This window comes from Sebastes umbrosus, chromosome 17 (genome assembly GCF_015220745.1).
Source record: "Sebastes umbrosus isolate fSebUmb1 chromosome 17, fSebUmb1.pri, whole genome shotgun sequence".
NCBI lineage: Eukaryota > Metazoa > Chordata > Actinopteri > Perciformes > Sebastidae > Sebastes > Sebastes umbrosus.
In genome coordinates, this window is record NC_051285.1 from 24,327,694 (window position 1) to 24,353,184 (window position 25,491).

The 25,491-nt window shown below is 41.6% G+C and overlaps 1 protein-coding gene and 1 long non-coding RNA gene across 8 annotated transcripts in view; one reads left to right on the forward strand and one right to left on the reverse strand.

The window, feature by feature from the left end:
• Nucleotides 1-4,915: 4,915 nt before the first annotated feature.
• Nucleotides 4,916-23,246, forward strand: LOC119476246. The gene is made up of 4 exons (XR_005203979.1): nucleotides 4,916-5,395; nucleotides 6,826-6,894; nucleotides 21,543-21,702; nucleotides 22,727-23,246. It is a non-coding gene; the product is annotated as an uncharacterized LOC119476246 (long non-coding RNA).
• The window catches only part of auts2a (activator of transcription and developmental regulator AUTS2 a), a 353,398-nt gene continuing 345,899 nt past the window's right edge, over nucleotides 17,993-25,491 (reverse strand). For 6 of the 7 annotated variants that reach the window (XM_037749588.1, XM_037749590.1, XM_037749587.1 and 3 more), the window contains 8 exons: nucleotides 25,410-25,478; nucleotides 24,376-24,405; nucleotides 23,577-23,648; nucleotides 22,748-22,889; nucleotides 21,577-21,657; nucleotides 21,394-21,477; nucleotides 20,882-21,134; nucleotides 17,993-20,633 (listed from right to left, as the gene is read on the reverse strand). In XM_037749588.1, coding sequence (XP_037605516.1) covers nucleotides 19,376-20,633; nucleotides 20,882-21,134; nucleotides 21,394-21,477; nucleotides 21,577-21,657; nucleotides 22,748-22,889; nucleotides 23,577-23,648; nucleotides 24,376-24,405; nucleotides 25,410-25,478 — 1,989 coding nt within the window. In that variant the 3' untranslated portion in view covers nucleotides 17,993-19,375. The remainder of the gene's footprint in view (nucleotides 20,634-20,881; nucleotides 21,135-21,393; nucleotides 21,478-21,576; nucleotides 21,658-22,747; nucleotides 22,890-23,576; nucleotides 23,649-24,375; nucleotides 24,406-25,409; nucleotides 25,479-25,491) is intronic. The other variant, XM_037749589.1, reaches the window with a different exon arrangement.

Sequence of the window (25,491 nt, forward strand, 5' to 3'; positions counted from 1 at the left end):
TTAGCTCTCTAATTAAGTATGCTGAATGGTGTGAAATGCCTAGTTAATGACTGAGGGACAGATCATGCTGATGTTGGTGCTACATGATCCTATTCTGACCACTGCTGCCCTCCTTTATACACTTAACATGCTGGTTATCTTGACATGTGGATAGATCGATTATTAGCCAATAACTCCACTGTGTGCAGGCTGCTGACAGGTAGTCAATAAAGAGACTAAAGCACTTAGTAGCGGTGCTAAGCGGACGTCCATTGCTATAATTGGATGTCAGTAATAGATAGGGCCCCAGAGCATTGATCTGTGGCTAGTCGAAGTCCCTCGTGGATCCTAATGGCTCCCCAGCAGCTCTGCACAACAGGGGTTCTCTTAGGTTTGTTCATGTCACCTGCACAATCACAGCCGCACTTTTATAGCCGTGCCTTCAAAACATTCATTAAAACCACATTAGTGATGTGTGCTACTGCACGTGTGCAGATGAGATTTATGGACTAAAGGCTGTACTCATTGAATTAATGTACAATGAGTCATACATCATCCCTCAGTGTCTTGCAGCCCAATATCCATTTGTGAAATTTATTTTTTTTACCTCATGTCCTCATTCACATAGCTGAAGGGAGAGAGTGGTGTTGTGCTAAGCACCTGGGGATTTGTGCCATCCTCCCACTTCCCCGGCTCCCTCCCTTTCTGCCTGGGTAAGGTATTAATTGTTTGCACAGATCAAGGAGGTTGGGGGAAAAAAAAAAGCTCATTGGTTCTCCAGGAGGGTTTCCTTGGCAACGTTATCTGGTTGTACACAGTCTAAGCCGGCTGCTAGCGGGATGATTTATCTTGTAACGCGTGATTCGCTCCCCGCTAACAAAAGAGGCCTCTAAAAGCACGGGTCTCATCAAAGTCGCTCTCCTCCAGTGTGACGTCTGCCGACACAGACGTTAAGCTTTCTGCCGTTTTTAGAAACCTCAGTCAGGTTGGGAGAGGGTTGCAGGGGGAATTCTGGGTAGGATAGGGGAGTTTGCATATGTATGAAGAGCGAGCTCCATCAGCTCCGTTGGCACAGCAGTACATTAACATTTTTGGCTCAGCGCTCTTAGCACTTTGGATGTAAAATGACACAGATTATGGTGTGAATGTAAGCTTTTACAGCTACATCAGATAATTGAGGAGCTACAGACATTTTTTGGACACGGTCCCTCTTGTTTCCAGTCGCAGTATTTACTGTAGATGGATACAGATTAACCCTCAAGTCCTACATTTGGGTGTAAAATTCTCTTGTGTTTTCAATTCCGCATCCTTTCATACTTTAATGATCATAATATTAATATCACACATGTGGTAGGGTAAGTAGGCAATTAGATGACTGTAGTTATTATAACTAGGGTCATTAATGCGATAATAATGCGTTAAGGCAAACTCGTTTTAATGCCACTAATTTATTTAACCCATTAATGCAACTTGCATCCATTAGTACCAACCATGTCATACTAGCTTGTTGCAAAGGAGGTTAAATAACACTCCGAAATTGCACAAAATTTTGGCGAGGAAAAACTGGCATGGCCATTTTCAAAGGGGTCCCTTGACCTCTGACCTCAAGATATGTGAATGAAAATGGGTTCTATGGGTGCCCACGAGCCTCCCCTTAACAGACATGCCCACTTTATGACAATCACATGCAGTTTGGGGCAAGTCATAGTCAAGTCAGCACACTGACACACTGACAGCTGTTGTTGCCTGTTGGACTGCAGTTTGCCATGTTATGATTTGAGTATATTTTTTTTATGCTAAATGTAGTACCTGTGAGGGTTTCTGGGCAATATTTGTCATTGTTTTGTGTTGTTAATTGATTTTCAATATTAAATATATACATACATTTGCATAAAGCAAGCATATTTGCCCACTCCCATGTTGATAAGAGTATTAAATACTTGACAAATCTCCCTTTAAGGTACATTTTGAACAGTTAAAAAATGGTAGGGTAAGTAAGCAACTAGATGACTGTAGTTATTATAACAACGCAACCAGTCTGTCTGAGACTACGCTTAAATTAAAGCTGACAGTCTGAACTTTAAATGCACAGTCACTGTGCCATGTGAAATGAAAAGGAGGCGCAGCATCAATGTGTCACCATGCAAACAGTCACGGCACTCAACCGTATGTCGCCTTGAACAACCTGCGTGTTGTGGCTGGAGTCGGCGGAGGATAGTCAGCGGAGAGGGAGTCGAGGCCAAACCTGAGCCAATCATCCCACTCTGCCTGCTACGCCTGCAGACAGCCCAGATTTCTCAGGAGGCTTACCCAGCTGCTGTACACTCATTTGTCAGTCTTCCTCATCTCCCGGTCTGGGAGGAGGAGGAGAGCGGTCTGGCACAGTATCCGACGGCCCCCCCACCTCTCCCCATCCTCCCCTTTGGTCGATGTGGAGTCATCTGTTAAGGGCCGACCTCTACGCCCGCTGCATCTCACCACCATTTTGGGTCACTATTCCGACCCCACGCTGCTCACATTTCTATGACTAATACGTGACTTTTGATGGATGACCTTCCCCTCTGTGCTCTAGGGAGAAGTGGGGAGCAGCGGTGGATGCATGCTGAGATTATACTCAGTCCAAGAACATCATGTTATATCAAGATCTCCCCCTCTCTGGCGGGACTTTGTCTGGTGAGCTTCATGGATCAGTGAGGCGACGCTCATCAGCGGATGTGACATTTTATTCACTGGCGGGAACATTGCGTGTAGCATGGGCGAAAGAGAGAGCAGCACTTAGCTCCTTACCACAGGAGACACCCCCCCGCGTGTGGGGAAATTATGAGAGCTGCTCCTCGACCTGCTTCCATATGCCGCTGGAGAAGAGGAGAGAATACAAGGTGGTTCGGAGGCAGGACACCTGGTTTCATTTAATATCCTCTCTCTGTGGTGTACTGTAGCTTCACACACACACATCCTTTGATCTTTTGTTATCTCTTATCTTCCCTGAGTCAGTCTTAGAGATCGGAACCACCGTGGCCTAAACCCCCGCAGAGACCAAGATGGAGGTTACACAGTGCAGCTCAACTCAGTCGTTTACAATGTGATTTGTACTTTTAATCTGCGCCTCGGCCGGACTCTATTATAGGTGATCATCCTCCAATGCCATGTCATCAGGAGGGCACAATGGAGGCCGGCAATAAAATATAGCCTTGGCGAGGGAACGGTCCTCAGTTTCCCCTTTTCTTTCCCTCTGATGATTGGGGTCATCGCTATCATTACCAGTGATGTCAGTGATGTATCGTATGTGTGTCTCTATAGTGTCGGCCTGTGGATGTGTTAGTATGTATTAGTTCTGGTCGTGTGTATCCACGTTCAGTAGCATCACCCTGAGTGGCCACAGTGAGGTCAAAGATCAGGGTGCTGATTTAACAGGATGGGGCAATCCCTTTTCCCTCTGCACAAGCAAAGCAACTACCCCCCCGCCCGCCACCACCACCTCATCTCAGGCTATTTCCAGCTCCGCAATTAGACGATGTCTTTTCCTCATGCTGGACACGTACCTCAGGCCACCTTCACAGACTGAAACCTCCCCTCCATGCAGCGCTCCAGCTGTCACAGCGGTTAAAAGAGACCGAGGCTCTGGATGGGGTTTCAACACCATTCAACAGAGAAACTTTACTCAAACTTCAAAATGTCAAGCTCACTGAGGACATCATCAAAATTACTTTCAGTCTGAAATTTTTGATGTTGTCCGGCAATTTTTCCCTCATTCAAGTGAATGGATGTTAAGAGTTAGAGTGAGTCACAACACATGCAGAGTGGGGTTAATCCAAAGAACGTAAATTGCTAAGAAGTGAAAGTCAATCGTTTGTTCCATTGCAACATCAGCGCCCAGCAGCAAAGCCACGCGTCCGTCATTTTGGACTGAAAGCAACTACAGGACGCCAAAGCCTATTGAAAGATGCGGGTCTTGGGGTATAGAGTATGACACATGCTCAGTGTAACTGGAGCTGCGGTCTTGCATCGTGATTGGCTCTATTTTGGCGAGTGCAAACCAAATTTTACTGCACGTGTTGCACCCCAAAGATATGACGCGTTGACGACGCGGGACATCTCCATTTTTCACCCTCCTTGCCTCCTGCCAGTAAAACGTCCGCCTAAAAAGTGCCACAGAAAAGTAAAACTAAATTATTTCTATTCTATTGTCATATTCTACCAAATTGACCTGTGTTGAACAATAAGATATTATAAACATAATAAGTGTTTCAGTCCAAAATGGCGGCAGCAACCATGTCAAAAAAACCCATCTGAGTTTCATCTCTTGGCTTCTATACTTTTTGGTTAAACTGTTAAATTCCTCTTAAAAATCCTCTTCAAATTCCTCTCGCTCCCACAATCTTCACTCTTCATACATATTTGTTTTCATCATAAATGTGTCCTCAATGCCACGGCCATTTCTTCAGAAATTGCATTCTCTAGTTATGAATTGCTGTGCAACTCCCCATAGAAATCAGCAATGTGGATTTGCAGGAAATTCAAGTAAGCAGAAAGAGTATTTAATTCTAATAGAGTTAATAGAATAGATTTAATCATTACATTTTGTTGTCTCAGACATAGTATAGACTCCCATTTCCTATACAGGTTTCACAATAGTGTTGCTTAGGTACAGGAGGTGGATAAAATAACAGGAACACCTTACAACTGTACTATATAAAAATGACCATGATGATGTCTGAATAAGATAGTAAATATTATAAGCTTCACATTTTATGAATTGCTGGTCTATATAATACTTAAAATGTTCCTGTTAATTTGTCCGCGCCCTGTATACCTAATATATTAATGAGGAATCTAGGCCTGAGAGCCACTGGGTTGGATCCTCAGCAGAGATTTATGTTGATCATCTACAAAAATATGGATTTCATTTCATTTTAAAACCTGTCTGACCCCATTATTATATAACCACATAATATGATTTATTTCTATACATTTGCAGATATGTTTTATTTGTGTGTCCAAGCAGCAGCTTTGTTGGCTGCAGACAGAAAAAGACATGAAAAATGGAATTAGATCAAAACTGAATTTGGGGTTCAGGACGCAGACAGGAGTCACGGGGACAGGTGAAGCATGACGTCATCATCACGAGCAGAGCAGCTGCAGTCAGGCAGCTCATCAATGTGGAATACAACTGGCTAACAACAACTTTTATTTTAACTACACAATAACTTACAGTTTTACAGTCACTTACATCACGGAAATGAGTCTTAACAAACAGGCTAGTATAACGCACACTGCGTATAAACAAAACGTCTGTTATCATCTGTTATGTTTAGACAGACATGGCGTGTTCATGCTGCAGCGTGTGCTGCAGGCCCGAGACCAATGTTCAACACACTCTCCTCGAGACTCCGAGTCACCACTTCACTTTAGTAAGGTAAGTGTTGCTCATGCTTTATTATGAGGCAATGTTTTTGCTGTTTAGTCAGTGCTTGTGTGCTAGCATTATTGCTGTTGGGGATATTTTGCTCTCTCTTGGATGGACATGTCTGCTAGTTTCTGCTGCCATACTAGCTGCTGTTATATGACTGTGCATTGGGATGTTTTCATGCTGTTGATAAATGTAGACTGTATATAAGACCATTATGCACTGAAATTGGTTTTGTGGCTTTCCTGAGTTGTTGTTGTTGTTGTTGTTGGATTGAGAGGTTCTTATTAACCCTGTGTAAACTACTGGGGTGAAGTTGATTACATTTTTGACTTTGACAAAGCCTTGATTTCTCCCTGTTTTGGGATGTTTTGGAGGGCTAATTTAGGAAGTTTGACAGTTTTGATCAACTTAAAATCCCAAACATTGAGAAGCAGATGAGCAACTTTTTTTTAATTATTTATTTTTCAATACAATATATTTGCATGTTCAGATTTTTCATTACAATTCAGCAAAAATATTTTACAGTATAAAAATAATATAAAAATAAATGATACAACAAATAAACTGTATGGAAAGGAAAAGATAAATAAAAACAAAACAAAATAAAAAACAAACAAACAATAAACATTCGGGTCTGCTAAACAATTGGAATCAATTTGAAATGTCTAAACAATTTAATAGTTTTAGTCAATTTAGAATTTTTGAGCTTTAAGTTTTCAATCATAGTCAAATATGTTTTAAAATCAGTATCTTTGAAAATAGAGCACAAAGAACTGAATGTCTGTAGTTAGGTACCGTCATTAAAGTGCATTACGACCCATTTCAATCTTCAATAACTGTTTTGTTTTTCTCTCAAATCTCTAAACAGAGAGCATCACAGAGAGTGACAGTCCTTAAACATGGCACATCTATGAGTTTGTAAAAAAAAAAAACACTAATCATCAATCAGTGTAATAATCCATATTTCAAGGTTGTAATTTCAATAGCTTGCTCATTTTTGAATGTACATCAAACCACCTCTCATGTGTCTCACATCCTCTCACAACTTTCACAGCTGTTAGTTTATTGAAAAAAACTCTTAGGAAATCTGGAGCACAGAGCAGGTAAAATAATGCATTCATAATGCAAAAACAAAATAACAAAATATTACAGTTTAGTTTCCAAATATAAACAAGGATATTAGACATACCAAACACATATTATCAGAACCAGTAGTATTGCCTGCAGAACAACAGCAGTCAGGCAGCTTATTAATGTGGTCTACAACTGTCTAACAGCAACCTTTATTTTAATTTCACAGTAATTTATTGTCATTCTTACATCACAGAAATAAGTCTTAACAAACGGGCTAGTATACATACATACATATATCCAATGCATCTGTTATGAGGCGGTATGTTCAAACAGACACTAACACATGCACGTTTTCCCTGCAGGCCCAGGACCAATGTCAGCCACATTCTCCGTTGAAGTTTCGGGTCACCAGTTCACTTCACCTCACCTAGGTAAGTGTTGCTTATGCTTTATTATGAGGCAATGTCTTGGCTGTTTTGACAGTATTTCTGTCTCTCAGATGGAAATGTCTACTAGTTTCAGCTGCTATGCTGGCTGCTGTTAACATGGTTGTATCTACGCCTATAGCCTGTTGGATTGGGGTCCATTATGAATGAAGTTCTTGTAGCAGCTGATTTCGTTCTATTTCTTTGTCAATCTGACTGTGCATTGTCATGTTTTCATGCTGTTAGATAATAGATGTACTGAAATTGGTTTTGTGGCCTTTTCTGAGTTGTTGCTGTTGGTTTGAGAGGTCCTTATTAACCCTGTGTAAACTACCGGGGTGAAGTTGGTATAATTTTTTAAAACTGCTGGGAATATTTTTGCTGTCTCTCAGGTGGAAATGTCGTCTGCTAGTTTATGCTGCTACTGTCAGTACGCCTTTTGCCTGTGTTGTATTGGGATCTACTGTGAATGAAGTTCTTGTAGCAGCTGAGCTCATTTTCTTTTCTTGTCATTTGATTATAAACAAGGATATCAGACATACCAGACACATATTATCAGAAACAATATTATTGCCTGTATCACATAAATGTCACGCCTGATTACTGAACTGCAACTTGCAGCCACTTGCACTTGTTTGGCCACAATTGTGATTATTCTGTTGCAGTAAATGTTAAAGTTTCACAAAGACATTCCTTTGCTATTACCACAGACTTACAGTTATGTGTATTTGCACGTCATGTTTGATCTAGATAAAAGCAGCTGTAGACTATAAACTGGCCGATACAGGCTGCATGCATTGAGGTCACTAGTATGACAAACAAACACACATGGTCGCTGCGTCCGTTGTTAGTTAGCTTACAGATAGATAATGTCTGTACTGTTGGTGCATTGCCTGTTTGGGGCGAATAAACAAACGATCCAGCAGCCAAATTCACCCGAATGATCTTCTCTTGCTTAAATATGGTTTGTTATGGTAATGAAACTCTGCGTGTGTAACATGTTCAGCAGTGGTTTTATTACTTATGGCACAGTTTTAATTTACAGCAAATGATGCATGGAGTTAGTTGAAGACAGAGTTAGTTTAGCTCTGAGAATATCAAGTGAATGTTCAGTGGAAGTTGCAGTTTGTGCAGAAATAAATGCTGGAGCTCCCCAAGATGATCAAAAGTTTCCAATGTCTTGTTTCCCGGCGGTTGAGTGGAGTGACGGCGGGGGTTAACTCTGTAGAAACATGGCGCCCGGCTCTGTGAAGAGAGGACCCGCCCTCTATGTATATATAAACGTCTCATCCTAATGATTATAATGATTATACACTGAAGGAATCGTACTTATTAATATTATATTCCATTACTAGATAGATAGAGCCCCCTAAATGCTACACACTGTTCCTTTAAGTAGTTACCCCCTACTTTGAGGACCTTTTGAAATCTAAACTCCACCTCTGGTTCCTCGTGAGTTGGCTGACTGAAATGTTCTGGTGCAGGAAGAACAACTGCAATAATTAAAGTTCATCTGTCTGAATCCCATTGCTAATGAGGCCCTGCTGCATCGGGTGGGTGAAGGTCATATTAAACCGTCCTGCTGCTGAAAATGAAACCTGTAGGATTAAGTTGCATTGTTTCCACGGTGAGATAATATCTGGGTCAGCATGACTATCTTGTTTGAGAAGCAAGATACATAACAAGTAGGAGTAGTAAAATGCAACATGTCTGAAGGACTCCAGAGAGCCGGTAAATAGAAAGGCTATCTCCTTATCAGGTGTGATGAGCAACAGTTATCTGCTTTCTTCTGTCACATTGTAGCTGCGTGTTTGTCTTTTGAAGGTCATGGCCGTGTGTTTTCATTCCTGCCTACAGAAAGGCAGCGCCCAAGTGTTTTTCTCCTTCAGCTTTATGTATTCAAGTATGTTTGACACACACAGCTTCTGTAATGTATTTCCAGCCTCTTACTTTAGTGCAGTGGTTCTCAAACTGGTGGGCGGCATGACAGCTGGGCGCACGTGACCGGGGGAAAATGTGACGCGCGATTAATGTTTTGATGCTGGATTTTTTTTTCACGACGGAACAGTCTACAAATCGGCTCTTTACGCATCCATGGTAGCGATGGTGTTCATTCAGACAGGTAGTCTGTAGGTTTACAGAATGGACAGATATTTGACAGGGAGAAAAAGAAAAACAGACGATGCTTTGGAGACGAACAAGACAACGTGCTCATCTGACGGTAATCAGAAATTACGAAGTAGGGCTGCACCGAGTAGTTCCAAGCTTCATTCATAACGTTGACACTCGGTAATTATTATTAAACTTACAGAAACATTAGCCTACCTTCCACCTTCTCTTCCCTCCTCTCTCTCAAATATACACAGAGCGAGCGACACGGCGCTCTGTCCATCTCTGTAAATGCCTCAGTCCAAAATTTATTGAAAAAAGAGAAATTGTATTATTTCCAAAATTCACTACATGTTTTTATCCAACGAAATATTCTGCTTCAGTCCATATTTTCTGTCGTTTAGCCTTTCGAAAACAACAGTTTCACTGCAGTTAAAAACTGTTTCTCTCCCGTACGCACCTGTAACGGGGCGGTCTAGCAGCAATCCAACAGCACCATAAATTACAACTATGTAGCCTAAATATGAATAATAATGAAGGCGGTAGGAGGGCTTGAAAATATTTCTTCCTCCAAAGGGGGGAATGACAGAAAAAATTTGATAAACCACTGCTATAGTGTGCGTTGTGGCATCTTCAGACGCTCCAGTTTTCCATCATTGCATCAAATTATAGGTCTGTCACGGTGAAGGAATTTGCCCTGTGGTGACAATGATGAATGATAATGATCAACAGGTATGCGGTATTATTGCCTATTTATTTTTTAAATTACTTCATTTATCCAGATTTTAGTACTATGTAAATAAGTTTTATTGTTGTCAGCTGAAACCCTTTAGTTTCATCTGTTTGCAATGGTACTGAATATCCGCAGAATTAAAAATGTCGGCCTAAGGTAGAGTACTTGCTATTAATGAAGGGAAGGCTGAAACTCGTATAGGGAGAGAGGACAGACCCGCCGGTCTATGTGTATTAATTTCTCCTCTATTGTTGTTGTTCAACACTTGTAACCTTCATGTAGAATGTGACTGTAGGTCTTTGTGGTATTTGTCCCGCCCCTCCTCCATTGTGAGTGAACGGCCAGGTAAAATGTGACAGTGACGAGCGCAGCGTTTTACCCAAAGTTGAACATTTTTCAATTCTTGCTGTTCAGGAAAATCACCAGACGCTCAACGGCTTGTCACGCTGCTGGCCTTTGTAGCATCGTGTAAATATGCAGCGCTCCCATTTCAAAGAATTAAAAAACGTGAACCTATCGGTTTGGCAGTTGCTTGCCATGACCTGCGTTTGGCTTGTCAGTAGCACGGTATTGCAATATAGCCTTTATTGCGACAGCCCCAGCAAGTTATCCTTCAGAGGGCCCAAGGCATCCTCTCAATTACCTCAAACAACACATGTACAGTATGAATAATGAGGATCAAATACGGATGCACCGATTCGACTTTTTCAGTCCCGATACCGATAGCGATACCTAGGCTTTGGGTGTCGATACGGAGTAGCAATCCGATACCAGTGTTTAATTAATAAGCTGTATGCCTCACTGTGTGGAAGTGATCAGTTGTTTATCTGTAAGGCAACATCAGGCTTGACTTAATGTTGTGGCAAAATGAAGAGGAGAGACCCAGTTCTGGAGTTGGCAACCAGCGGGGAACCGTGCTAACAATGACAAGTTCACAACAGATCCAAAACGTCAGAGTGACTTATATACCTTGGTTCTAGCACCTTGCGTCACCTTCCACCAATCAAATCCTGTCGATCGAACCAAAAACAAAACACATCTAGTCTTCTCATTATCTCATGCCCTCTTGTCTGGGTCAGGTTGACATTGTAGGCAGGTCAAAGATATTTTTACACGTTGATGTTTCCCTTACTCACTTTTCTGGAAAATATTCTCGCCTAATTTTCCTGGCATGGTTTTTAACAAATGTTTCTCACAGATATCACAATACCACTTCCTTGGAAACCGCTAAGCTTCCCTCAGACACATCCCTGGAAAATGTGCTGACCAAAAAGATCAGAATGTATGATAAAATCAGTCGTGCCTGGGTCAACTTGACATTTTTATATGAGGTTGTGAGAACTCATTCTTCAAGATTAAACATTGGTTTCCTAACTTTATTAAACAAAATTTGACAATACATAAATTTACTTAATTGCTATTTATTATTAAAATAATAAATCATACACCAGCAATTTGAAAATAAATCTTCAAAATGAACAGGAACTACAATTCAGATGTAAACCTTTTTAATGCAGCAACAAATTGGTCAAAACTAAACAGGACTTAAAATTCCAGTATATCATGTGCTGTATATAAACATAGAACTGAATTGAATAGATTGTCACCGATACCCAATCCAGCTATTTGAGTCAGTATCGGCCCGATATCTGATCCGGCGTCGGTGCATCCCTAGGATCAAAAGAATCTATTAGAGCCAATAAAACAAATCTGTATTTTGGAAAGGGGCGTACAGCTGCAGTCGGGTTGAACCTGGTATCAGACTACGTTTACATAGTAGTTTAAGCAAATATTACCCATATTCTGCTCACAGTGGGGCTCTAACAGAGCAGCCAGACCAGCTCGTCTCATTCTGACCGCTGTGAGAAGTCAGTGTGACACATTATTGGATACATACGTCTAAAGCCTTATGCTAATTTCCCCGGGTTCAGTGGAGGGCTGGATCCTCTGCGTGCGCTAATACAGCGTTTCATATTTTTGAGGCCGGCTCTTGCTCTTTTGATCTCATCCTTTCTGGAATTTACCATCCGATGATTCAACTAATGATGAATGAATGAACTCTGTTTGAGAGGCCCGAGCATCAGCTTAATCCCAGTAGGGGAACCGACAGCGGTACTGGTATAGGCTCGTGTTTATAGGCTTTTTTCTCAGGAGAGTGGAAACACCAGGGGAATTTTACCACTGAGAATGGGATGCCTTCCCATTTATACACAGGAAAGTATTTTTAGGAGCGTTTGAGTGTGTTTGTTTGGATGTGATTAGAGCTGTTGTCAGCAGGGAGAAAAGACTGTGAGCATTCCCACATAATTGCCTTTTTTTTCTAGGTGAAAGGGAGGTGTATTAGCCAGAGCCAGTGCATTGTACAATACATAATATTAAGGTGATGGAGGACATGTACAGTGCCTATGATTAGAAAGGGATGGTGAATCTCTGTAGGTGTGTACCGGGTAGTTTTATTCCTCTCATGGTGTATAATCCTCCGTGTTATTTATAACCCAGAGACTAGTCGGTTCCCAGAAACAGGTTTTGTTTACAATAGCATGGAGGCGTCAGATGTTCCTGTTTGCCGATATATCATGTGAGCTCAGAGGCAGAGAGAGGTGTGCCACCAGTTATGAGACAGATGACTCTCGGTATTGGGATGAATTCCAGGCTTCAGGGTTCAGACAGCTGTCAAGCGAGGACCGTGGCTTTATTTGCTTCTTAGCTGAGCTCAAACACCCAAAAGGAGTGTCGCGTCTAACACGCCATGCTGCTCTTCCTGTTTGACAGCATGTGTGATGACGGAGCTCTTTTCAATCCAGGTAAATACCAAACATATGATGCTGGTCAGAGGAAGTCAACCTGCCGAACTGGTTCTCCTCTCCCAGGCCAAATGAGATAACAGTGCCACTGTGTGTACTACCTGCTTCGGCATCCATCCACCGAAACTCTCTGTGTTGCTTCTTTTGTCTCACCGCTCAGTGTAGGAGTGTACACTGACGCCACCTTGTGTTCAAAGAGCTAGTTGCATGACCAGAGGGACACGGTGTACAGCAGGTGTCAAAGTCAATAAGGTCATGAATGAGGTTTTCAGGTTTAACAGCATCATGGTAGTTATTAACAATAACAAAATATTCCCTCGTCGTCTCAGTGATTCCCCTCAAGCCATTAAGAAAGTGTTGTCTTTCAAAACATTGAATTTAATTGTTGTTTTTTAGTACAGCACATCTTATTTAGCACAAAACACACCCAGGCTGGCCATTAAACCGTAATAACTGCAGCAAACGGTTCTAATGAAATAGCAGAGCTGAAATGATTCAATCAACTGAAAATAAATCTGCAACACTTTTAATAAAAGAATACTAATTTAGGTAATTCTTTAAAGGGGAACTACGCCCATTTTCAAAATTCATACATATTATTCCTATGATCTAAGACAGTCCAAAATATTAGTAAACATGATTAACTCTCTCCCAAATCCAAAGACTAGAGCGCCAAAACTCAAACTTGTGATCTCATAGGGTATAAATTGTGGAGCTGCTCCATAGACAATGAATGGGGAGAGATGTTCTCAATCTGAGTATATGGGAACATTTTCTGTTTCACAACTGAGAACGTTACAATAGAATAAAGCTCATTTGGGTATAAAAAAGAAAAAAAACATTCTGGGGTCCATAAAATCAGTCTCTCATTCATTGTCTATGGAGCAGCTCCACACTTTATACTCTGACATCACGAGTTTGAGACTTACTTCTCTGGTTTCTGGCTTTGAGAGAGAGGAGCTCATGTTCACAGATATTGAATGAACTTCACTAGGCCATGGAAATAACATATAGGAATTCTTAATTTGGGTGGTGTTCCCCTTTAAGCTACAAGCTACAGCTTTCCAAATCTGATTGTTTGCTGGTTTTCTTAGTCTTCTATGATCGCAAATTGAATACTTTTGGTTTTTGGACTGTAGGTTGGACAGAATATGTAATGTGAAGACGTTACCTTGGGCTGTGGAAAAATGTGATGCACATTTTTCATTATTTTCTGACATTTTGTAGACCAAACAAAGTTTTTAGTCCATTTACTTTCAGTTACCTTTTATTTAACCAAGAAAGCCTCAATAAGATTTAAAGTGTCTTGGACAATAAAGGCAGCAATAACATTAAGTTACAAACAATATAAGACAGATAGCATAAGATACAGTACACCACAATTTTGGAATTAGAAATCATGAATACAATTTGTAATACACAAAAGACTACAAACCAACCAAGAGCTGTCTAAAACCATAAAAATGAATAACGCCAATCTAAAACAATAACCGTTTTGAGCCTTCGAAATTGTAAAATATCTAAAAACATTAGCAGCCTGAAGAGAGAACTCAGCGTTCTGCAGCAATGATTCGTATTTAAAGAATTTTGTAATTTATATCTAACTGCAGGCAGTGTTAATTGTGGCAGCTATTTTAGATTTTGTCTTAAAATGAAAATGCTTCTATGTTTTAGTCGCATTTTAGTCATTTTTATCCTTCATAGTTTTAATCGACAACAACTCAAAACGTTTTAATCCAGTTTTAGTCACCGAAAAGTCATTTGTTTTTCTCAATTTAATCAGCTCTTTTTTTATTCAATCTTAGTCCCGTTTAGTCATCAGATTATATTGAACATTTTCGTCATTTTAGTCATTCCACATAAAATGTTATCTTATTATCTGATGAAAAACACAGGTTGAATGATTCAGAGTGCAGCTTTGCATTTAGTCCGAGTCTCCTGACTGCGCTCATTAATGATGCACGGTTCAGTACATTAGGAGAGCCAATCCGCCCACCCGAACCTAACCCGCAAACCGCCAACTTTATGCATTATAGTTTCTCAATTGTCAGGATTGAGGTGTGAGACAAGAATGATGAAAATAAAGAGAGAATTTGGTAAAGTTTTTATGTTTTTAAACTACATTTTAGTCTTACCAGTTTTCTTTACATGTTTGATATTGTCACCATTGTCTTGTCTTAGTCATGGAAAAAAGGTCGTTGATGGACATATTTTGTCATAATTTTGACTGACTAATTGGCGGAATAATTGCTTGCTACTATATTATTATTAGTTGTTTATTTGTTAGTTATTAGTTGGATCAGTGTCGAGCTTTCACTACATGAAACCTCTGTATTCCGTGGAGTAAAAACATCCATCACTTCCTGCTCTGTGAAACACCAGAGTAGCTGACTGACTTTGTTGTGTTTTGTCTCATCAGTCCTCTCTGTTGTTGCTGCTGTCAGTTGTCAGGATGTTGTTTGATAAAGAAGTTGCATTCACAGGATCCCATTTGCACTGAAACCCCCATCAGACACCCTGCTGTCAGACCTCATTAATCAGAGGTCTCTCTGTCTGTCCGCACACTGGATAGTGTGTCTCTCTTTGCAGACTGATGCCTCTCTATTGCTTTCAGGCACTAACTTCATGTGATTCTTGATAACGACTAAATCTGCAGTTTAGGGTAATTATAACCACTCAGGCTGAATGCGTAGCTTTGAGCAAAATGTAATTGGTGTGAATACACTGACTGGATGCTCAGTTGTTGCGCCTTTTACTGCAAAATAATGAGAATTACAGGATTTTCTAGTTGTTATTTTAATCCGATAGTAGTTGGTTTCTGTATTTGTCTTGTGTGGTTCCTCCTGTTTGTCCTTATCTGAGCATTCCCCCGGCCCTACGCTGTCCCTGTGCCCTGGCACAGGATGTGGTAGACGAGGCATATCGAGGGAAGAAGATAGATTAGATGCATTAAACCTGCGGTGGAGGCTGAAAAGCCAGGTTCTGACCAGTGGAGGAAGGATTTGTAGCAACATCCAAAAGCAGTTTACTCAGACCGTTTAGGATTGTGTTTGCCGGTGCTTAGATTAGGCTGTTCCAGAAATAGCTGAAAGAAGCAGCCAGCAGCTTTGGCTGAAGGGAGAACACAATAGCTGGGAGGCAGAGCTTGGAGGTGGATCTCATGACTAAGGTAAACCACAAATCTGCATGTAGAGGGCTTCTGAACCACCTGACCAGGCTGGAAGGAGTTAGTTTTTACAGAGACGGTCAGTTGAGCTGATTTGTGAGGGAAATGTCTTTATTCTTTGATTTTTGGGTTGCTGGAAAGGTTTTTTAATAAATAATTCCTGACAATGACTGATATATTTGACTTCAGGACATCTCTGTTTACATACATGCTGAAAATCAAACATTTTAATATATTAATTTAGATATTTTTCAAATTAAAAGTCCCAAGAAGTGTATGATTCAACTTTTTTCCAATTGTCTAGTATTAAAAAAGTTAACAAAAATCCCAATAAATCATAATATCGAATCGCAATACTTAAACATCGCAATATATATATAGAATCGGCTCCCAAGTATCGTGATAATATTGAATCAGGAGATAGGTGTATCGTCCTAGTCTAGTTCTATGGGTACCCACGAGTCTCCCCTTTACAGACATGCCCACTTTATGATAATCACATGCAGTTTTGGGCAAGTCATAGTAGAGTCAGCACACTGACACACTGACAGCTGTTGGGCTTGAGTTTGCCATGTTATGATTTGAGCATATTTGTTTATGTTAAATGCAGTACCTGTGAGGGTTTCTGGACAATATTTGTCATTGTTTTGTGTTAACTGATTTCCAATAATAAATATATACATACATCTACGTAAAGCAGCATATTTGTCCACTCCCATGTTGATAAGAGTATTAAATACTTGACAAATCTTTCTTTAAAGTACATTCTGAACAGATAAAAAATGTGTGATTAATTTGCGATTAATCACGATTAACTATGGACAATCATGCGATTTATAACGATTAAATATTTTTATCGATTGGCAGCCCTTATTATAAACTGTTGGACATAGCAAGCAAATTGAATATGTCAGCTTTACTTTGGAGAAATTGTAATCAGCATTTTCACTATTTTCTGATCATTTCGACTAAATGATTATTTTGATTTTGATGATTAATCATTACAGAAAATTAGGGCTGCAACCAGTGATTATTTATGATTTACCAATTATCAATTATTTAATGTACCGATTATTTTCTTGATTAACTGTTTGGTCCGTAAAATATCAGAAAATACTTAAGTTCCCAGAGCCCTTAGTAATGTTTCTAATGTCTTGTTTTGTCCAACCAACAGTCCAAAATCCAAAGATATTCAATTTACAGTGATACAAAAACAGATAGCAAATCCTGTAGGAAGCTTAAACCAGACAATAATTGGAGTTTGAAAAATGACTTCAATATTTTTTTTATTATAGAAGAGTAAGAATACCAGAAAATATTCACATTTGAGAGGCTGGAACCAATGCTTAAATTGATTGATTATGAAAATTGTTGCTGATTAATTTTCTGTGGATTGATTAATTGACTAATCATTGCAGCTTTAATGAAAATAATTGTTACGTGCAGACCAAGGTTAGATTGTCATATCATCATGTCTTGCAGCAGTTATGAGGGCCTTTGTGTTACAAGTTTGTATTTCAAGCAGTTTGGCGCCCTCTCCTGGTCCAGAGCCTGAACTACCACATACTGCACTGACAGCACTTAATGCAGGTCTGAAAGGAAAATTTGTGTTGGTCCCTGGAGCAGGAGGCATTTACTTGGCAGGAGGAAAAATACAGGCAATCCACATTTCCCACCAGTGACGGATCGAGCCAACGTTTGATTGATGCGTGACCTGGGTGCTTCGGTGCTAAACATCAATCAGAGAGGGGTGCATGAATGCTGTGGTTATTCAGTGTAATGGGAATGTCAATAACTCTCGCATCCTCTGATGAATACACAAGTACCGTGCCATGATTCACCAGTGAGGCCCGCTGATGTTTAAAGCGCTGTTATTGAACCGAACACAAGCCCTCACTTGTCCAAGGAGCTGATGTGGCGTGATGCATGATGTTTCCGCGGTTTTAAGCGTTACCGAGCAATTTTCTAGCAAGTCAGCACCTACTGGTGCAGCAGAGATGTTGAGAAATGACATTTTTTCATCTAGTGGCTCTTCAGGTGAATGATGAAACATGATTAGAAGTGAATATCAAGTGACAAAATCCTCAGAGCTACTTTATAACTAGATAATCAGTAGCACTCTTAAATAAACACTTAGGATGCAAGCGAGAGTGGTACCCAAGGTAGTTTATCCTCCATGGGAGTCTAATGTGGAAAGTCATTAACTGTGTAAGCGTGGTGTCAAAAAGAAATATAGCCTGTTTACTCAGCTCAGCAGGTGTAGGTGGAGGAATAAAAGCCCCACAGACAGGGTTAGTACACATTTTTTAATAACATGGCACAATTTACATAACACAAGTTTAAATGAGGAGCATGCTGAAGATTCAGTCGCTTCATTTTTTTTTTCTCATTTTTGTACATGATCTAGAAAGACTTCACTTTTTTTCCCTGTACATGTTTAACAGCAAAAAAAAAGAAAATCTCATTTAACAATCTTTTTGCAATACGCATCGACTAACCACTATGGCTCCGGTGGACATTTTTATGTTGGATTAAAAAACACTGCACAACATGATATCACAGAGTTTGAAGCGCACAACTAAACCTTCAGTGGACTACTAAAATAGATCTCTGCTCATTAGAAACAAACTGTCCATAGTTTTAGCTTTTTTTGTCTTTTGATTTTGTAGGTACAACAACTCAGGAAAAGCACTTTAATACACTGTTTGACCAACAGAACCTATTTCCAAAACATGTACTTTACACTCCTTCAATAGGGCAGATGTGCTGTCATGGTGTTTAATGTGCTGCATTCTCCCCAGAACGAGACTGGTGGTAACGGAGTGAAGGACGAGTGGAGAAAAGAGAGTTGACATTTGTGCTGCTGGCTTTTTTTACATTGAAAATCTTTGAGATGCAATACCTCCATCAACTGTTTCTAGGATTGTCACCACAATTGATCATATTTGAGAAAGTAATTATCTTTGTTTAGTCTACCTACAGCCTGTGTGGATCAGTTAAAGCTTGTGTCTGTTTGCATGGACCCAATGTGTGTCTGAGTTGTGGAGAGAATACAGCCGTTTGTCCGTTATTGTTACACAGTCAGTAGTGGTGAGAAGGCCAGCTTTCAGGAAAGGAGCCCAGACATTTGTTGCATAGTTGAATATGGGGTCTCTGGTACAATGCTAATCAGCTGCGTCAACCGAAAAAAGGAAATAGCAAAAAGCACATTCTGAATCACTGCTGTAATACTCCTCTATTTACATGTGTTCAAAGTAAAGCTTTCAAAACACCCTTTTGCATATTTGTACCATGATTTTTAATTCCATACAGAGTGAGCACAGCGACTGTACACATTATCTACACACTTTGCTGTCTGTCAGTGCTAAAGTACCTGTACATTCCAAAATTGTTCATTCTTGCCCTGCGTCACTTCGCTATACAAGAGAAAGAATGCACACGAAAAGCTGGAGCAAACCGGAAAAAAAAAAATCTTTGAAAAATCTTTTTTTCCCATGATTATTGTCTCTTTGTAGTTTTATACAAAAACAATTCATTGTGTGGGCGTGTCTCTGCCCACATAAGTTATTCACAGCTATGTTACAGTCTTGCTTTGCCCAAAGCTAAGTGCTTGGTGTGAGTTCAGTGTTAGTGAGGCACGGGGCTGCAGGGCCATGGAGTCTGCGGAGGCTCAGCTCACCGCGCCTCGATGTCTTTGTGAGCCGGTCTGTCTCTGATATCTGTGGCCAGGGGAGTAGTCCGTCTGGGTGAGCCGGGCCGGGCGCCCAGTGTGGGGATGAGAGGGGGCGGGGCACTCAGAGAGGCGGTGGGTGGGGTTTTGTTCAGGATACCGTTCTGATGGGCGGTGGCCGCGGCGGCTGCTGCTGCTGCGGCCGAGGGACTGACCCTGGAGTAGTGCATGCCTGGGAGTCCGGGGGCCATGAGGCCCTGGGCGGGGTGTGGGAGGTGTCCGTCAAGGTGGTGCATTGCTTGGTGGAGGCGCCCGTGCTCATAGTCCTCTCTGAGCATGTTGAGGCGCTCACGCTCCTCCATGTGGGCGCGCTCCTGCTCCCTCCTCTGCTCCAGGGCCAGAGGGTGGATGTGGTCACGATTAAAGTCGTGAGGCTCACGGTCTCTGTAGGAGCGCTCGGCCTCGTAGAGGCGTTGCCCTGCAAGTCGGTGCAGAGGGTCATTCCTTAGCAACAGGTCCCTGGCCAAAGGGTCCCGTCTGTGAATGTCCAGGCCCCTGTAGGGGTCCCTCATTGGGTCCCAGTGGAAAGCAGGGTAAGGGAACCTGTCGGCTCCTGGGATGGGGCTGATACCCATGAAGGGCGCCACCATTCGAGTTCTCTCCAGACCACTGATGCTGTTGATGGGGTGGACGCCAGCCATGCTCATGGGCATGGGCATTGAGGAGGGAGGGTGGAGGTTTGGCGGGAGGTTTGGGGGGAGGTTTGGCGTGGAGGGGGCCCGTGTCGGCTGCTCGGTTGCCCTCTCTGTGGCTCCATCCTGCTCCTCCTTCCGCTCCTCCTTCACCTTCACCTCATTGTTCTTCTTCTGGTGCTCGTACGGCAGCTCTGCCTTTTTCTCCAGGACCTCCCTGCTCAGCCCGCCATTGGGACGCTCGAGGCTCGTCTGCCGGACGTAGGGCGACGGCGTCCCCCTGTTGGACACTTTGTCCTCTGACACTCGGCCGTCGAGGATGATGGGCGTGTCCTTGTCGCTGTGCTGGTTGTCTTTGAGCTTGTGGTCATCTGTGCCGTTGTCTTTCCAGGAGTCCGAGTGCTCCCTCTCCCGGTCTTTGGCCTTGTTCTCCTTGTCCCTTTGAGGCTCGCCAGAAGCAGGGAGCAGGTGGTTCCTGTGGTGCTCAGGAGGCCGGGTGTGACCAAGGAGGTTGATAGGGTTGACGGGGACTGGGGACGGATGGCTCGAATGGCGCTTTTCTACAGAGTCCCTAGAAGCATAAAGAAAGTCCACCCATCAGTACCAGTAACTTAGCTTTTTCACCAATAGTTTACTGATCTTTACATTTGTATTCCAAATTATTTTTAAATTTAAATAATAAGCAAAAAAACATATAGCATACAAAGATTCAACAAAATCAAAATATGTACCCAAACTCTTTTTTTTTTTTTTTATCTATTTATGTTCTTGGCAGTTAACAGGGCTCAAGCTAGAGTCGTCCCTTTTGGCAACACCCACCTGTCTTTGTCGTCTTTACTGACCAACGAGTCCCGTTTGTCAGAGTCTCGGTCCCGCTCGTGCGAGCTGGCCGAGGTGCTCCTCTCAGAGTCTCCGGGTTTCAGCCAGGGTGGCGGTGTTGGGAAGGAGGGCGGCGTGCGGTGCAGGCGGTTCCACGGCTCCTGGTGGCCGCTGTTACCACCGGGGTTGAAGTGCTGCTGTGCGTTGGGGCCATCTTTATGGCCGAACACAGAGTTGGCCGCTGCTAGGGATTCTACACGTAGAAAAACACGGCAGGACGCAAGTTAAATGCGTATCTCGACAACTTGCTCTGGTGAATATCAGTATTTAAATTCTACTCTGCTGATGTTCTTAGACAGCATGAGCAACAATAACTCTAAAACTTGAATTACTAGATTGGGAACATTACAACAGCAACCATGCAAAGAGTGTTCCAGCCATAGTGATTGTAGGCAGTAAGAAACAGTGATAGCAAGGTAACCAACAGTATCTTTAATGAGGCTGTAACTCACTTAGTGCCGGATTGCCCAGTCCCCCAAAGGCAGATGAACTGAGGGTGCCCAGTCCTCCAAATGATGCAGGCCTACCGAAAGGTTCTGGAGGGACACACCACATGTTACCATGCATCCAATCACATCTGCATTTTCTTATTTCATTTCAGATTGAGACTGAGAAGAGCTGAAGGGTCATCTTACCTAAGTGAGATGCTGGGGCGAGGAAGTTTCCAGGATGGTGGGGGGGATGACCGAAAGGACCTGCCGAGGGGTGTGTGGGACCTGAGGAAGGCGAGAGCACACAGAAACATCCATCAACCGCTGACTGTAAGTGTTTAACAGTAGTTTAACAAAACAATCCTAACTCAAAGTCCACTTACATACACATATTTTGTAAGACTTTCAACTATCTTTCTCCCTATAGAGAGATAGATATATAGATATAGATATAGATAGAGCTAGGGATATAGAGAGAGATAGAGCTAGGGATATAGATAGATAGAGCTAGGGATATAGAGAGCGATAGAGCTAGGGATATAGATAGATAGAGCTAGGGATATAGAGAGAGATAGAGCTAGGGATATAGATAGATATATAGATAGTTAGAGCTAGGGATATAGAGAGAGAGAGAGATAGATAGAGCTAGGGATATAGATAGAGCTAGGGATATAGATCGATAGAGCTAGGGATATAGAGAGAGAGAGATATAGAGAGAGATAGAGCTAGGGATATAGATAGATAGAGCTAGGGATATAGAGAGCGATAGAGCTAGGGATATAGATAGATAGAGCTAGGGATATAGAGAGAGATAGAGCTAGGGATATAGAGAGAGATAGAGCTAGGGATATAGATAGATATATAGATAGTTAGAGCTAGGGATATAGAGAGAGAGAGAGATAGATAGAGCTAGGGATATAGATAGATAGAGCTAGGGATATAGAGAGAGATAGTTAGAGCTAGGGATATACATATAGATATAGAGATAGAGCTAGGGATATAGATAGATAGACCGAGCTAGGGATATAGATATAGAGCTAGGGATGGAGATAGATAAAGATCGAGCGAGCTAGGGATATAGATAGGGATAAAGATAGATAGAGCTAGGGAGATAGATAGTTAGAGCTAGGGATATAGGGATATAGATAGAGCTAGGGATATAGATAGATAGATCTATAGCTATCCCTAGCTCTATCGATCAAAAGAGATAGATAGGGATATATAGTCTCTGCTTGTTCACAGCTAAACTCATTAACAACAGTATAAGCAGACACTCTGAACAGCGGGAATTGACCGTCTGCTGCTGTATGTCAGAGGGTACCGTTGTTAACCATCGATCAATCTTTCTCACCAGAGATCTTACACACACAGGTACCTGCAGCAGAGAAGAGTGTGGCGGGCCGCGCCAAGTCGCTGGGGTGATGGATGGCGCCGAAGAGGCTAGGGCCCGGAGGTCGACTCAGGAACTCTGGCTTCAGGCCGAAGTCTAGCTTGTGAGGGTCGACCTGCATCTGCTGCTAGAAGACGGCAGATTGACAGAGAGGAACATATGTAAAACCCCTTTAGGTTACACTATAGGTTGGGAAGAATTATTTTTTAGTTGAAGTAAACTAGATTAAGTCAGCGACTAGAGGATTGTCTTGCCCAAGGACAGTTTGCAGGAATCAAACCCTAACCATTCAGGGATGAAAGAGTCCCCCTGACTGCCAGGCTACACTGAGTTACACTCTCCTTTTCTTAATGGACCCATCATTATAACCTCAACAAGTGATTATGGTTATGACCACTGAAACCATACATACGTTTTGCATTGTAGTTATTTGAACAGTTTTTTGTAAATGGACTTCAGAAAATAAACTCTGTGGCAAACAAAAGTTTATGATGCTTTCATGTTTTGTTCAGTAAGATAATCTTCACAAATGAACACCACTTCTATCATTTTTGAAGCGTGAATGCAATCGGCAGAAGTAAAAAGCTAACGTTAGGCTGTAAAGGAGGACGAGTCAGCGTGAGGACGTTTAGTAGTCTCATTTAGCTAAAATGATAACTCATTTCTGGGTTTTAGGGCTCATTCCTGTAGCCCACTATTGTATCATTTCATGTATAAAACAGTACTATAAAGACTAGCATGAATTGGGACACCATTAACTTTACACTGTGTTAATATGGCACAAAGCAGAGAGAGGAGTCAGATGAGTCCTCACCTTTACTTTCTGTTGGTGGTGGTATATCTGCCAGGCGATATGGACATGCATGGCGCACCACTTCCCTGGTTTCTGTAGGTACAAGACAAAAAAACACAGGACAGTAAGACCATTACTAATTTACATATTAAACAGCTAATTGTGTGGTGAATATGGATGCATCATATCAGTCTGTTGTTCAAGCTAATTATGGATATAGCTATATTGTCAATGCACATTAACCCTCACGGATCCTACTACTATTTTGAATGCTCAAATGACATGCACACCCTTCTCATTTATTTACAGTCAAGTCACCTAAAAATGACATCCTGATAAATTAATTATGGTACATGTGGCACCTTTAATCACATATTACTTAAAAGATATGGCCTATGATGGTGACAGAGGAGTAATTATAGCTGGGTGTAATTATTCCCCAGGCGCTGTATAGTAGCAGCCCACTGCTCCTAATATACTAGGATGGGTTAAATGCAGAAGCTAAATGTCACTGACTAAATGTGTGACAATAAAAGTTGATTTACGTTTTTACACTCACATGATCTGTGATTTGAATGCATGTCTATGTCTGAGCAAAGTCTGTCAATAGTATTTCTGCATGCAGGGGCTGCACTGTTGTGTTGTGGTATAAACTAGCACACTCTGCCTCCAAGTGCAGCGCTCATTTAATTAAAAGACACTATCTACTCCATTAGCAAAAACCCTTTAAGGCATCATGGCTATTATTGTGTGTGTGTGTGTGTGTGGTGGGAGAGAGGTGTGTGTGAGGGTGCAGACACTGCGGGGAGCGAACACTCACCCTGAGAACGGGCCGGAATGGATCCGTTAGCTACAGGAGGGAGAGGGAATAAAAGAGGTTGAGTTATTTTGCTGTCAATCAAATCACTACTAATTAGTCTCTGTGTGTGGCATCCATTATGAAGCAAATTAAAATGTTAAAATTTCCCTTTAAAATGAAGCATTTCAGGAGTAATTAACACGCGGGTTCCTCCTGTGTGACCCTCTGCATACAAATGAATACAGACGAATATGGCAGTCTGGGTTGTCTATAAACTAGAGCTGTCAATCCAAGTTTGAATCGCGATTGTCCATAGTTAATCGCACATTTTTTATCTGTTCAAAATGTACCTTAAAAGGGAGATTTATCAAGTATTTAATACTATTATCAACATGGGAGTGGGCAAATATGTCAATTAACAACACAAAACAATGGCAAATATTGTCCATAAACCCTCACAGGTACTGCATTTAGCATAAAAAATATGCTCAAATCATAACATGGCAAACTGCAGCCCAACAGGCAACAACAGCTGTCAGTGTGTCAGTGTGTTGACTTGACTATGACTTGCCCCAAACTGCATGTGATTATCATAAAGTGGACATGTCTGTTAAGAGGAGGCTCGTGGGTACCCATAGAACCCATTTTATTCACATATCTTGAGGTCAGAGGTCAAGGGACCCCTTTGAAAAAGTCTGTGCCAGTTTTTCCTCGCCAAAATGTAGCGTAACTTTAGAGCGTTATTTAACCTCCTTCGTGAAAAGCTAGTATGACATGGCTGGTACCAATGGATTCCTTAGGTTTCTTAGTTTCATATGATACCAGTAGTCTAGCTTTAAAACTTTACAACCTAAAAATCGCAAGTTGCGCTAATGCATTAAAGAAATTAGTGGCGTTAAAACAAATTTGCTTTAACGTGTTATCGCGTTAACTTTGACAGCCCTATTATAATCTAACTGCATGAGAATTCTTTACAAGGACTTATGCAACAAATACAGAAGATCTAAAGGTTACCTCTACATTGTGTGTATGTGTGTGTGTGTGTGTGTTCTTACCCTGGGGTCCTTCTGTAAGAACGTGTGTGGGACGCCTCCAGGTCTGGCCACATCAAGTGGATTGGAGGTCTAGAGAGCACCA